This window comes from Falco biarmicus, chromosome 10, assembly GCF_023638135.1.
Source record: "Falco biarmicus isolate bFalBia1 chromosome 10, bFalBia1.pri, whole genome shotgun sequence".
Lineage (NCBI taxonomy): Eukaryota > Metazoa > Chordata > Aves > Falconiformes > Falconidae > Falco > Falco biarmicus.
In genome coordinates this window covers 29,473,888-29,487,776 of record NC_079297.1, presented here as the reverse complement: position 1 = coordinate 29,487,776, position 13,889 = coordinate 29,473,888, and the positions used below count along the sequence as shown (strand labels likewise).

Below are 13,889 nucleotides of genomic sequence, written 5' to 3'. Positions count from 1 at the left end.
TGTCTAACACTTATTTAACTCCATAGTTGTGAAAATAAAATCATTGAGTCAGGAATATACTGTGGCAAGTTCTCATCAGATCTGCTTCTTGCTCCTGCATAGCGCTTGTGGAAGATTTTATGTGGAACTGTGTGACGATGGAGAACTGGATGAAACCATGTGAAGAAGACCTGGATCTGAGGTAAGGAGGAAAACCATGAATTGCTGAGAATGGGAAGAGAACTTATTTAGAAGGTGGGAAGAAAACTGGGAGAAATTGGAATAGTTCAGGGAACACAATAACAGCATGTTCTGTAGCATGGATGCAGAATACTTCTGCATTTCTATTCTGCCTCATGTAAAGAAGAGATACAGTAAAATTAATAAAGGCTTAATAGATTAGTCTGTTGGGGAGCTTTTACACTGCTGTATTGGAGTTGCAGGTGACTATCAGTACAATTCACGTACAGCTTCTCTGTCATAAAATTTAACTTCGCAATTAGAAAATGAAAACTTTAGTAGTATTTGTAAGATGTCTTAGTGCTGTTCATATATGACGGTGAAATCCAGAGGCTTGGTTTAGGTAACTTTATTCTCTGAATATGCAGTTCTCATCAGTAAAAGCTGGTAGACTGAAATACCTACAAGTTTTTACTCTGTATGATAGTCTTGTCTTGTTTGTGAGAGCAGTGTTTAATGCTCATCTATGCTAAATGAGATCTTTCTTAAAGCATACTTCTGAAGAGTCATAAATACCAGCTGGTGGGGATCAAAAAAGTTAATAAGCTTTTGTTGCTCTATAGTGTAAATAGATTTGATCTATCTGTGGTAATTATGTGCTCTTGTACCAGTTACTTTCAGAGGCTGGTAACATCAGCAGAGGTATTGCTGTGCAAACAAGCCGTACGTGGTAGCTCTGTAGGCTCTTCACTGGGTGAAAATCTGGCTGGATTTCCAGGCATGAAGAGCGGTGGTGGATGGAGTTAGATCCAGCTAGTGGCCAGTCACAAGTGGTGTTCCCCAGGGCTCAGTGCTGGGGCCAGTCCTGTTTAATATCTTTATTGATGATCTGGGTGAGGGGATTGAGTGCTCCCTCAGTAGGTTTGCAGATGACACCAAGCTGGGGGGGGAGTGTTGCTGTGCTGGGGAGCAGGAGGCTCTGCAGTGGGATCTGGGCAGGCTGGGTTGATGGGTTGTGTGAGGTTCAACAAGGAGAAGTGCCAGGTCCTGCCCTTGGGTCACACCAGCCCCACGCAGCGCTACAGGCTGGGGGCAGAGCAGTTGGAAAGCTGCCGGGTGGGAAAGGACCTGGGGGCATTGGTCAACAGCCAGCTGACCATGAGCCAGCAGTGTGTCCAGGTGGCCAAGAAGGCCAGCAGCATCCTGGCTTGTACCCAAAACAGTGTGGCCAGCAGGACCAGGGCAGTGACCATCCCCTGCACTGGGCACTGGTGAGGCCGCCCCTTGGCTCCAGTGTTCAGCTTTGGGCCCCTCGCTTCAGGAGAGATGTAGAGGGGCTGGAGCCGTGTCCAGAGATGGACAATGAGGCTGGGGAAGGGTCTGGAGCACAAATCTCCTGAGGAGCAGCTGAGGGAACTGGGGGTGTTTAGCCTGGGGAGACCTCTGCTCTCTACCTGGAAGGAGGCTGTAGTGAGGTGGGTGTTTGTCTCTCTTTCCCAAGTAACAAGTGATAGGACAAGAGGAAATGGCCTCAGGTTGCACCAGGAGAGATTTAGGTTGGATATTAGGAAAAAATTTCTTCAGCAAAAGTGTTGTCAAGCACTGGAACAGGCTGCCCAGGGAAGCAGTTGAGTCATCATCCCTGGAGGTATTTAAAAGACGTGTAGCTGTGGTGCTTGGGGACATGGTTTAGTGGTGAACCTGGCAGTGTTAGGTCAATGGCTGGAGGTAATGATCTTAGGGGTCTTTGCCCACCTAAATGATTCCACAATTCCGGTCTGTTACTGGTCGTGGGCTTTGTGTCTGCCATGAAAGGGATGCCCAGCCTAAACCATGCAAACTGAAGTGCCTTTGGGTGTCTTAACTTTCTCCTGTGTGCTGAGGAGAATGTTTAAAAAGGAGATTTCTGGATTTTAACTAGTTTACGTGAGCAGTAAGGATGAGGAAGTTTTATCTCAAGTTTCCGTAAGCTTTCCTGAGGCAAACGGTGAGGCTGAGAACCCTGGCCCCAACAGTGGCCAGTGGGAAGAGGCAGGGAATTTGGAAAGTGTGTGTTCATGCTTTCCATGAATACTCCCAGCATCCAGTGATTCATAATTCAGATGCCTGCTGGGTGAGAAGTGGTATCTATTTGTACTGACGTTGAAGGGGTTTTACTTTTTTAATACAAACAATCGTACATAAATTTTGGTAGCTTAGCAACATTTGGGCAAAACTGGTATAGTTCAGCAAGCCACCTTTTCAGGTGGAGGAAGCTACTAGCCTCTCACAAAGTGCAATAAGTCAGATGTCAGTTGAAGAAATTCTGATGAGCATGGTGTAGCAAGATGAGCTTCAGCACTGCAAGAGAAAGCTTTGTCTCAATTTAAGAAGCAAGCATTAGAGTTGGGTGGCAAATGTGTTATTCAGAATAGTTAAGCTTAATATTTAACCATTTTTCTTGTGAATTTGTCTATAGTTTAATTTTCCAATATAGAGACAGCATATAACTTAACTTTTTTGATCAGAGTACCTGACTTGAAGAACTGCACAGAGAACCTAAAAGCAACTGAAGGCAGGTATTTCATATCCCCACCTCCTCTAGATATTTGTCTGCTGCTGTGTCTTTGAACTTAAATGCAGTGTCTGTATCATTAGGAGATGGATTACAGGACAACACTTACCTGCCTAGTCTTGCTGCATCTTGTGCCCAAGGAGTGGGTGGTGTGGTGGACTAAAGCTCTTCTGGAATTAGTTTCCTGTAAAGACATGACACCACTTAACGCTGGCAGATGCTGCTTTTCAAAAGAGTATACTGAAACTGTTCCTTCTAAATTATTTATTTGGATGGATGAATTGTCTTCCATTAGACTGTACAAAGCTAGTCCTTGTAGGAAACAAATGAAAAAAGTATTGATCACACACACACACTCTTAATGTGAATTTCAAGTATCAAAGATGTATTCACTTTCTGAATAATTCATCTTGTGAATCAAACCCTTCCATGGACTACCTGTAGAAATGCTGATCTTCCTTAGTTTTTCATTGTTTTGTAGTCTAAACCATTATAATTGAATCATAAATGCTATGCTTTTGAAAATACTGAGTCGCATATGGTGTTCAAATACTATATGAAATTTTATTTACACCATTTCTGTTGAAACACAGTTGGATTTACTTGGAGAACATTTTTTCTAGAAAACAATGCTGTGATAGTCATACATGGTGCTGGCCCATTATAGCCACGAAAGGCTAACAGATGGACAAGGAGTACCTGTGTCTGTGAGGAGAAGGTTTTTGTGGATTTTTTGTTGGTTTTGTAGGGTTTTGTTTTGGTTTTTGGAGTTTTGTTTTGGGTTTTTTGGGGGTTTTTTTGTGAAGCTATTGATACACAGCTACTACTAGACACAGCATTTGTCTAGTTTGGGGTTGTTTTTTATTTTGGTTTTCTTTTTTTTTTTTTTGTTTGGGTGTTGGTTGTTGTTTTTTTTCCGGTTTCAAAGTGTCCTGTTGGCTCACTTGTTAACTGCTTCCCCACCACCACCCCTGGATACAAGCTGTTGATTAGCACAGACCTAATAACATCTTTTCTTTTAGTTGGGATAGATCTGAATTAGTAAGATGAAGAACCTGAAAAACTTTACTTGGCTTTTTTATGATGATATAGATGAGCTTTACCTCCACCTAGAAATGAAGGTAGGGACTGCTTGTATAGCTGAAAATAGGATTTCAGTTTCATAGATTGCATTACTTTAGACTATGTATGACATTGAAAAGTTTCATGAATAAAAGTATACTTAGTCACTGCCTCTTTCTTATGGAACTGGGGAAGCGGGGGGGAGTGCCATGTGTTGTTGGACCCCCCACCAAAAGCTGGCCAGCTTGACCTTGTCTTTAATGTGTTCTGTAGTCTCCAGCAACACCTGCTGGACAAAATAGTCAACTGTACAGTACATGTTTGTCTTTTGAAGTGTTTGTGTGCTAGTATGACACTTGACCCTGATGGTTAGAAATTGTTACTGTGTTCTGCAGCAGTGACTAAGCATTCTTGCCGGCAGTAGCTCAGGTAAGCGTTGACTTGTATTTTTTTCATCCACATCCAGCCCCTTGGTTCTGTTGGCTTGGAAAAGGCATCCTCATGATTTCAACGTATATGGATTTTGTATATAACATGTATGCATGCTTAACAATCTGTGCATCTGTGCTACCTATGAAAAACACTGCTGTAGCTGTGCTTGAGGACTCTGGTCTAAAGCAATGGCCATCAAGAGTCAAAAACAGGGCTGTTCCCTGCTCAAGCCTTACTTACCCTCTTCCAGTGAGCCCTGGAAACCATCAGAGAGAGCTGTGATCCCTCGGTTGGAGGCTGCTGAGCTGACACCCAGGTTCGTCTCAACAAACAGCACAGAGAGAAAGCAGCAGTGACTGAGCAGGACAGCACCCAGGAAATTAAGGTCCCACTTCTGTTTAAACAGTTGGAATTGGATGAAGATGCTATCTTCCCAGAGTATAATGGGATTGGGGTAGGGAAAAGGGAGGTATCCTGAGGAGAGAATATTGCTGTGTCTAATTGAACAGGAAGCCGTTTATTACTGTTCAACATGTTGTTCAGAGATCTGAGGTTGTATACCCTTCAGAATTATCTGAGATTCTAGGTAGTCTTGAAATATCTTAAGAATTGGTTTCATAGTTCTTCCTTTTGCTCCAGTAATTTGACTTCCCTCTAATATTCAGCATCAATATTTAGTGTGACATATGAGCAATCATGCTGATCCAAACTGATGTCTTTGTTTGACAAGTCTTAGAAGTGAATGGAAAATTAACTTTTTTCTTTTTTGGTAGGAGAGACTGAGCTGCCATTCTGATTCAGTATCTAATGCTGCTTCCTATTTTATATAAAATAATCTTCATGCTTTGTTTCTATATAGTTTCAATGAGAATCTTTGAGGTGCATGTATAAGGCCAGAGAGAAAACTTTTTAAAGTATTTAAAAATAATAAAAAAATCAAATTCCTCAAATGGCTTGAGGGACTGGGTTACGGTATAATTTTGAATATACTTACTTTTTTTCACACTGTCCCGCAATACTTCCTTAAGGTGTTTTATGGTGGGACTAATCTGTTCAGAAACTAACACACTGATCACAAACACTGGCATTTGCTTTAGTTTTATTTCCCACTGAAACATCACTGTGAAATGGCAGGTAATGGAAACACAGTTTGCTACAAAGTTGGCTTACTGGTCTTGCTTTGTTTACTTCAATTTAGTTTTCCTGCAGAGGATGAAAATGACTGGTCTAGCCACAGTGGCTCAGGAAGATTTTCTCTGGGCTAACAATGAGCAGAAAACTCGAGTTGCTGATGTATCTGGATTCTTTCCTTGATGGCAGTTTAACCGACTCTGTGGCATAAACCAAAATTAGTAATAGTTCAAATGCGTAATCTTTCCTCTGGTTGGAACCTCCCTGACAAATACTTACTATTTGGATAACAAGGAGTAATTAAGCTTCTGCAGGGAGGAGGAAGAGAAAAAAGTGACTCTTAAGGCTGAGCCCCAGCAGGGTCTAACTAAAGCTCCTTCCTGAGAGTGAGTCACTCGGAGACGGAGCCAGTTTTCCCTCGCTCATCTCCTCACCGCCTCCCTCACTCATCTCCTCACCGCCGTCAGTCAGGTTTTTAACTGTGGTGAGCAGGCAAGATTAGAATAAGCACAGATTTAAAATAAAGTTGCTGAGATCTCTGGTAGCTTTCAAGAAAAGTATGTTAAGTTGCATCAGAACTGACTTCTGTACTGTGCAAGCAATTCAGAGCTTATGTAGTGCTATCAAGGACTTTATGGTTCAGTGTGATCACTGTTAATTAATGTTCTATAGATTATACATCAATCTTATCTTTGAAGTTTTAGAATATAAAGTCTTTGATAAGCAAAGGTCCAGAGTAGCATATTAAAACAGAAGGGTTGCTTAAAATAACTCGCGCTTTGGGTGTGGATGCAGTTAGTCCTGTAACTTTGTTAAAGCTATTTTGGGTAAGCATAAAAACCAAAGGTTTTGTTCAATAGCAAGTTTATGTCTGCATGTGAACTTCCAGTTTAACTGCTTTTGCTCAGTTAGTTCAGTCCTATAAAAACTACTTTAAATATGAGTATGTATATATAAAATCATGTACTAGTTTCATGCATAATTTGTAAGTATCCCTTTGGTTAACCTACCAAAAGCTGGAGCAGTTGAGCCTTATATAAACTTATAATTTTAATTTTTTTAATTTTAGTTTAAGCGTGAACTGTTAACCTATTGACTGAATGGAACTATTTATATTCTTAGTGGAAAACAAGTCCTGTTCTGGCAAAGGATTTTAGCATGTCATTTACATCAGGAATAACAAGCCAGCACAAATAATGAAGAGAAGCATACAGGGTTTTTTACAGTTCCTTTGTGGGGCATTTTGTTTTAATTTCATTTTTCCACTCTTGTTTTTATATAAAAATGAGCTGCTAAAAAGTCCTTGAACTCTGTTCAAAACAGAAATTAAATCTCTGCTGTGAGGAGATTCACGTGTGAACTATATTAATTGCTTTTCCTCAGGTACATTTCACAGAACCTAACTATATTTTAATGCATTTTAATAGGGATGTTCTGTATTTACTGGTGACCTTGTGGTTTCTCAGCTACCGAATAAAGTAAGTTTGTTAGTGTTTCTGCACATACAAAAGTTGTTTCCTTTCCTCTAAAGTGGAATAGCTGCAGCCAAATTGGAGAAATGCTAATGTATTTAAAGATGATAGCTGTTTCTGGTAATACTAACAGCTATAATGTTGGCAAATCAGGTTCATCAGGAAATTTAATCCAACTAATTGTTGATATTAATCGTGTAGTTCACGCCATGCATCTTGAGGAAAGAGCATAAATAATTGTTGGTGGATTCCAGAGTCCTGAATAAACTAGGGAGAAAAAGGTTCAGAAACCTGAGGGAGGGAAGGCTGCTAGGATGTGCCTGGTGAGTAAGGACTATGCACCTGCTGCTGAGACTGATGTCTCTGCATTGCCAGAATATTTTTGTTGCTTGCTGTAAGCTAGAGAAGATACTAAAGAATAAAGATCACTGGAAATCTGTGGATGATTCCAGTCTCCAGCTTCCCACATGTAGAAAACTCCTTTTAAGAATTATCACGTAGGAGAACTAAAAGTACTTCCTACAGCGGACTTGGCTAAGTGCTGGTCTGTGGTGATCCCGACCAGAACACCACGGTACCTTGCAGGTTAGTGATGCACCCAAGTTACATCTGTGCTTGCTCAGCCCATGCTGGGCTGCGCTGCCCTGCTGGCCTAGCCTCAGCCCTGTGTCCTCCGGTGGGCAAGGGGCCATGTGTCCTCCAGTGGCCATGGGGTGAGGGGCTGTGTGTGCCCCATGTGGGGCCACCTGCAGCCCCCATGGCTGTGAGGTGGGCTGACGGGCTTGGTTGTCCCAGAGGAGTCTGTGGGCAGCTCCTGCTCAGGACCTTTATCTGAAGGTGCAGCAAGAGGTTCTGGTGCGAGCATCCTTTCTGCTTGGCAGTAGCAATGGTGTATAGAGTCGTTTTGTTGTAAGAAAATCCTGTAAGAGCTTGGATGACTGAAGTGGTGCTACTTTTCCTTGGGCAGGATGTGTGCAACATGCAGCACCTCCATCAACACCTGGTCGGTGCTACACTGCCTTTCCCGTTACAATATCAGCTCCGAGGAGCCGTGTTGGAAGTGCTTTTCTTACTGGGAGCGTTCATGAACCAGCACCACCTCGTGCAAAAGCCCGCTTGCTGGCACCGTTTCCTTGCAAAGTACCGTTTTTGTTCCGATGGTGCAGCTGCACGAAGAATAAAGCTGGGGAAAAGTTAAATATTTTCTGGAATGTTTCTTGCATTCGCCATCTTCATGGTTCTGCTTAAACTCTATTAAAACGCTGCCGTTACCAGACCGTGAGCGGTGTCCGGGGCAGGACTGGCCCCGTCCCGCCGCCGCGCGCCCCGAGCCCGCGCAGGGGAGGGCCCCGCCCCCCCCCCCCCCCTTCTCCCCCCTTCCCCCCCCCGGGCAGTCCCGCCGCGCCGGCTCGGGCAGTGCCGCTGCGGCGGGGGGCGGGTTAGCCCCCGCCTGCCCTTTTTCCGTGGAGCTCCGTTCCCCCCAGCTGCACGCAGCCTTCCCCGCAAGCTGCGGTTTGGGGTTCCTGGGGCGGGGATAGCGCGCTTCTCCCGGCGCGAGCCGATCCTGCTGGGCCAACCCGCCGGCGCGGCCGGGGTCCCGCTCCCCTCAGGGCCCGGCCTGGCCGCTGAGGCGGGCCGTGCGCGGTCCGGGGCGGTGCTTGTGGAGCCGGGCAGGGCCGGGCACCCGCCCCTGGGGCGGGCGCGGCGGCGGCGGCGGGGCCGGGCGAGGCCGAAGGCGAAGGCAGAGCGGCCCGGGAGCGGCGGCAGCCGGCGGGCAGGCCATGGTGGGCCTCAAGGAGGAGCTGCTGAAGGCCATCTGGCACGCCTTCACCGCGCTCGACCTCGACCGCAGCGGGAAGGTCTCCAAGTCCCAGCTCAAGGCAAGCGGGGCGGCCCGGCCCGGCCGGGGGCGGTGAGGAGCGGGGGGCGGCGCGGGGCGGTGGCCGGGACCTGGGTCCCGCCTGTGCCCGCCGCTCGCCTCGGCCGCGGTGGTGCTGGGCCTGGGGCCCGAGGCGGCCGCCTCGGGGCTGATGAAGGGGGCACGGCCACCTGTTGCCGGGGCCCGCCTGGGGGCTATCAGTCGCGTTTTGGCTGTCGAGGCCGCCGTTCCTCACGCCGCTCTGGCTCCTCCGTGCCCCCATCCAGCGGGAGGCTTGCGTGGTCCCTTCCTCGTGCTCGAAGGGGCTTATTTTCATTCTGCCCAGGCAAGGCTTTCATCTTCGCCGAGGTGTCAGCGCACAAACCCTTCTTGTGCTTCTGGTCCGCTTTCAACTGCGTGTCCTTGGTACCCTTTCTGGCCAAAAGCTTTTGTGGGGTAGCCACAAGGTCCCAGCTATAGGGGCTGGCTGCTTCCAAGTGAAATTCAGAGCTTGCCAAGGGGAGAGTGAGGTTCTACAGTGCTCTCTTATTTGGATATAAACAGGAGAATTAGTCAAGAGGCTCCAACTGTGCCATTCTTTCCTTAGCTTATACGCTGAAGTAATGTTTGTGCTCTTAAAAGAGCCCTCAGGCAGCTTGCTGAATCTGATCCCATCTTGGCCCCGCTTTATGGGACTGTCTTGGCCTGGGAATAATAGCAGGAGTCTGGCTAAATAAATATTTTTAATAAGAACGCAACACCTGTTGACTTTTGAGACTGTGGGTCCTTGTACAGAGTGCTGGAGTTACTTTGGCCACAACAGTTAGCAGAAGTTTGTTCCCTTTGCGGGATTAACTCCAAGAGAGAGGGTGGCTGTGCTGCAGGCGGTGTTTCTAAGTGTGGTTGTTAGCTAATGGACTTTACAAACAAAATCACCGCAATAATAGTAAAAAAAATAAAACCAAAAGTTTTGGCATTATGTAGTAAGCGTCCACAGCATGCAGTGTGCTTTGAGCAGCCTGTTCCTCTTCTCCTTTTTTTTGCTCAGGGCAGCCGGGCTGTGAGATACAGCCTAACTGTCAGAACTGACTGTGGGGCAGGAGTCAGGCAAGAGGCCAGACCTGACCGTGAGCTCAAGCCGAAAGTGTGTGCAGGTCCCATGTCTTTTACAGGTGGTGTCATGAAAGTGTTTGTGTTGCAGGATTAACTGAAGTCGGTTGTGGAGTGGTGTTTTCTCACTGTCCTGTTTTTTAAAGGAATCCTGTCTTCCTGTCACATTGCCACACCTTGCGTGCACTTCTGCGATTTGAGTGCTCTGTGCATTCAGCTGGGAGGTGTGTCTGCAGCATGTGTTGTCGTGTCAGCAGAGAAGCTGTTGTTCGTTGCACAGGGGCTGGGGGGATATTAAATAGCTAAAGAAGCAGCCGGGATGCTGGCGGGCCTGTACCGCTTGTTCCAATGGAGGTGTCGTAATTTCTTTTCTAAGATCACTGACAGACCTAGGTGGGTTAAAACAGCAGTTATATTTCCAAACTGAAGCACAGTTACCTGTCGTGTCATGACACGTCCCCTCTTGCTAAACAGTTTCAATGGTTCATTCTGTCAGTCTGTGAGAGAGAAGGGGTAGAATGAACGCGGTGTCAAACTGATAGTCCTGCTTGGGGGAAAAAGTGTATGTTACGGTAGCAGTCCCACATCAGTGCAGTGGAAGGGGTAGGTAGGACAGCAAAACAGAAGTTCCTGTCTGATGTAGGGCTATGTTGTACTAAGAAGGTATTTGACAATGAAGTATTTCTCATCCACGTTACCATGAGGAAGATACAGCACCCCTATAAAATGGAGAGATGAGGCTTGGAGATAAAACAGGTTAGTAGACATGTGTGGCATTAGAAAAAATATGTTTAATGATTTAGTGAAACACCTGTATAATAAAAAAAAAGGAAAAAAAGGAATTATTTTCTGAGAAGAGCATGCAGAGTTTTAACTTGCTGAACTCTTCCCTCCTCGATAAGAAAGCTCACTGACAGTGGATCTGTGAGTTGTGTAATCCAGTATAAGGTATTGTGGTCATGTTGCACAGGAGGTCCTCAGTATGACGTGGTGGCTGTTAAAAAGAGAGTGATTTCTAGTTTTTCTACCTAGAAGTGATCTTTGAGGCTTCCATAAAAATAAATAATTTTCATTAAACACGATGAGAAAAATAAATGTGTGTTATGTAGGCGAGGCCCTACTGTGAAGGGCTTGCATCATAGATTTGTTTTTAATATATGTAGATTAAAGGGGTGGAGCTGAACAAATTGGGTCTGTTGTGTAATCTGGAGAAACAGCAAACACTTGGAGGAAAAACTAGGACTTGCTTGGAACAGTAAGGATTTCATGGCATGTCTTTTATATGTTTGTATCTTTTGTATCTGAGCTGCTGAGAGAAGACAACCAAATCATTGCTCTGTAATTTTGAGTATTACCTGCTTCCAGTATGCGCTGCTTTTTTTTTTTCTTGTCTAATCAGTTATCCTCAGAACTTCTACTGTTACGCTGGCTGCAGATCTTACCCTTTTTTCTACATCAGCAGAAACATTTGTGTATTCCATTCCTAAATCACACCTTTAAATATGGACACAGTCATTACTGTGTCAGTGTGTTTCAGCACTTTCCAACACTGATACAGCAAAGCTACAGTGTAAGTTCTGTGTATGCAATTATAGCTGCTGTTGTGGTTTGAGCATGAGCTACATGCAAATACTTGCTTTCCTGTATTTAAATCCACTTTGATCTTTCTTGCAATCTGCAGTTTTAAAATTGACTTGTTTTAAAAGTTTCTGTAATGTGCCAACATTCAGTCTGATTTTCATCTGGATCTCGAAGCACTGTGGTTTTAAATGTAGTTACACTTAGCAGCCGGCAAAACTCCTTGTACTATGTGTGTATGACTGGAGTGTGGAAAGAATACGTACTAATTACTTTTTACACTGGAAGCTTTTCCTTACATTGCTTTGTGATTTGTCTCTGCTTAGGCAGTGGGGTTATTTGGCTGTTCTTGTTTCGTTTTGCATGCTACATTGGGGTGGATTTTCATAGCCTTGGATTCCTGGCATGATATCTGCAGAATGTGCATGGTGGCCACCTCATGAAAATAATGGTCTTGTTTGGGCCTGCAATATGGGGGCGACCAAAGATACTAGTCGGCTCTAGAAAACCTAAACTGGTCTTCAGTTGTATCTGGGATGTTATAGGATGATTATACCTCTTAACCTTTGTTTTGCCTTTTTACTATATGGGAAGTCAGGGGCTGATGGGAAGAGGAAGAATGGTGTAATCAAGGGCAAGAGAGACAGTCTGAACGGAGAGGAAGACCTCGAACAATGTAGCCAGGCACTGGAAGGGTTGAGAGCCTGTGACCAGTGGGCAGGACCCCAGCTGGACAATTGACTTTGTACGACATTGGAAGGATGGTAGGAAATTAGTCATTATGACTCATTATGAGAGAGTTGTACTCTGATGGTATTAATGGGGCTCAGAAGCGTCTGTACTAGGGAGCCGTGAGGATTTGTGTCTGTAAGCGGCAAGGGGATGGATGCCCCTCTTCCAGGAGAGCTGGCAGACCAAGGCAGCTTGTAGACCAAAAGAGGGGCACTAGGAAATGACGGGGCCATGATCCTGCACTCGAGAAGAGCAGCTGCTGGTGGATCAGCAGCCTGTTTAACCTTTGTCCATGAGATTTTTTCAATTGGTTTCCAGGCAGGTGTAGAAGACAGGTCCAGTAGATGTAGGGTGTTTACTGGGAGCTCCTGCTAAGGGCCGGGAGCCGCAGAGCAGAAAGGCAGCTCCCTTGGCAACTGGGCGAGATGCAGGCTGGCACCAGTATGTGTTTGGGAGCCAAACGGGGGGTGCTGATAATGAAGGCAAGAGGAAGGGTGAGGTCGTCGAAAATGAAAACAAGGAGTCTGTGAGTGCCCAGGGGAGGAGCGGGGCAAAGGAAGGAATGGAGAGGTGACGTGGGTGAAGGGCACTAGCATCGGGAAGCTGGACTTGAAGACACTTGTCCAACGTGGAAAGAGCTTGCTGCCCTAGCCCCAGTGTTAAGTAATGAGACTCCGAATGGAGCATTTGCTGCCTGAGCAGATAAGGAAGCTGTACCTTGGATATGCTGTGATGCAAGAAACTGTATGCTTAAGACATACCCTGGTTGGAAAGAACTTATGCCTTTGACAGGGGGCATATATGATGTTGGTTTCCACACTGGTCAAAAAAGGAAAAGGGAAAGTACTTGTGAGTAGCCTTATTTTGGCTGGCTAGCTGCTGACATGGATGTCAGGGAGAGATGAGCCAAGAATGTCTTGGAATGAATTCACACGAAGCCACTGAATGGAGCTGTCGGGATCTGTGATGCCAACATTTTAAAATCTTAAAAAGAGCTGGGGGAGGGAAAAGACTCCCCTGAAAGATGGAAAAGAGAGAGAAGAGAGTACTGAAGAAACTGACAATGGCCGCTGTAGGATTAGTCTGCCCTGTTAATGCTCCTTCTATCGCTGGGCCAAGTTTTTGTTGCTGAGCAGTAAGCAGTCTAGCAGATCTTCCTTTTCCCTTTAGAAACACAGATCACTCTTATGGACAAGGTTAAATGGAACTACTCAGATGGTAACAATTCAACACGTGCTTAAAGTTTTGGAAGATCAATGTTTTGCAAAATGGGAGCTCGGAGGGAAACAGCTATGGCGGAGTAGAGCTGGGCTCGAGATCTGCGCTCCAGCTAAAGCAGCGAGAGACTGGCCATGAATAAAGTAAATCCAGAGTCTGTAAGGACCTTTGGTGTTCAGCTTGCTTGTTTTATCTGGTTATTTCTATTTAGAGCAGACCACCTTCAGTATTCCCCAGGCACCACTAGGCATCTTTCTTAGCAAACTTTGCATTGAAAATGGAAGGATTGCACCCAGAGTGCCCTGGTTTTGTGAACCCATTGCAGACCGCTTGTACTGTCTCATGGGCGACGGTCTGGGGGCCACTGCTGCACCCGTTTGCTGCAGCACACAGATGAGTCTCTGGCCTGGGGCAGGAGTTGGCTATGGCATGAAGGTAGATTGTTAAATGTGGCATCCAGAGCATAGTAAGTGATGAAGGAAGAAGCTGCCTAGCAACCCTGTGGGGATGGGGGAAATAATCTTTACCGGTGCAAAACTTCCTCATGGTTGACAGAGCTTCTGCAAGGCAAGGCGATTTTTTG

The 13,889-nt window shown here is 45.6% G+C and overlaps 1 protein-coding gene across 2 annotated transcripts in view; it reads left to right on the top strand.

Annotated features, from left to right (window-relative positions):
• Positions 1-8,244: 8,244 nt before the first annotated feature.
• SWAP70 (switching B cell complex subunit SWAP70) overlaps positions 8,245-13,889 on the top strand; it is a 40,997-nt gene continuing 35,352 nt past the window's right edge. Inside the window, exon 1 of one of the 2 annotated variants that reach the window (XM_056353893.1) lies at positions 8,245-8,690. In XM_056353893.1, coding sequence (XP_056209868.1) covers positions 8,592-8,690 — 99 coding nt within the window. In that variant the 5' untranslated portion in view covers positions 8,245-8,591. The remainder of the gene's footprint in view (positions 8,691-13,889) is intronic. The other variant, XM_056353891.1, reaches the window with a different exon arrangement.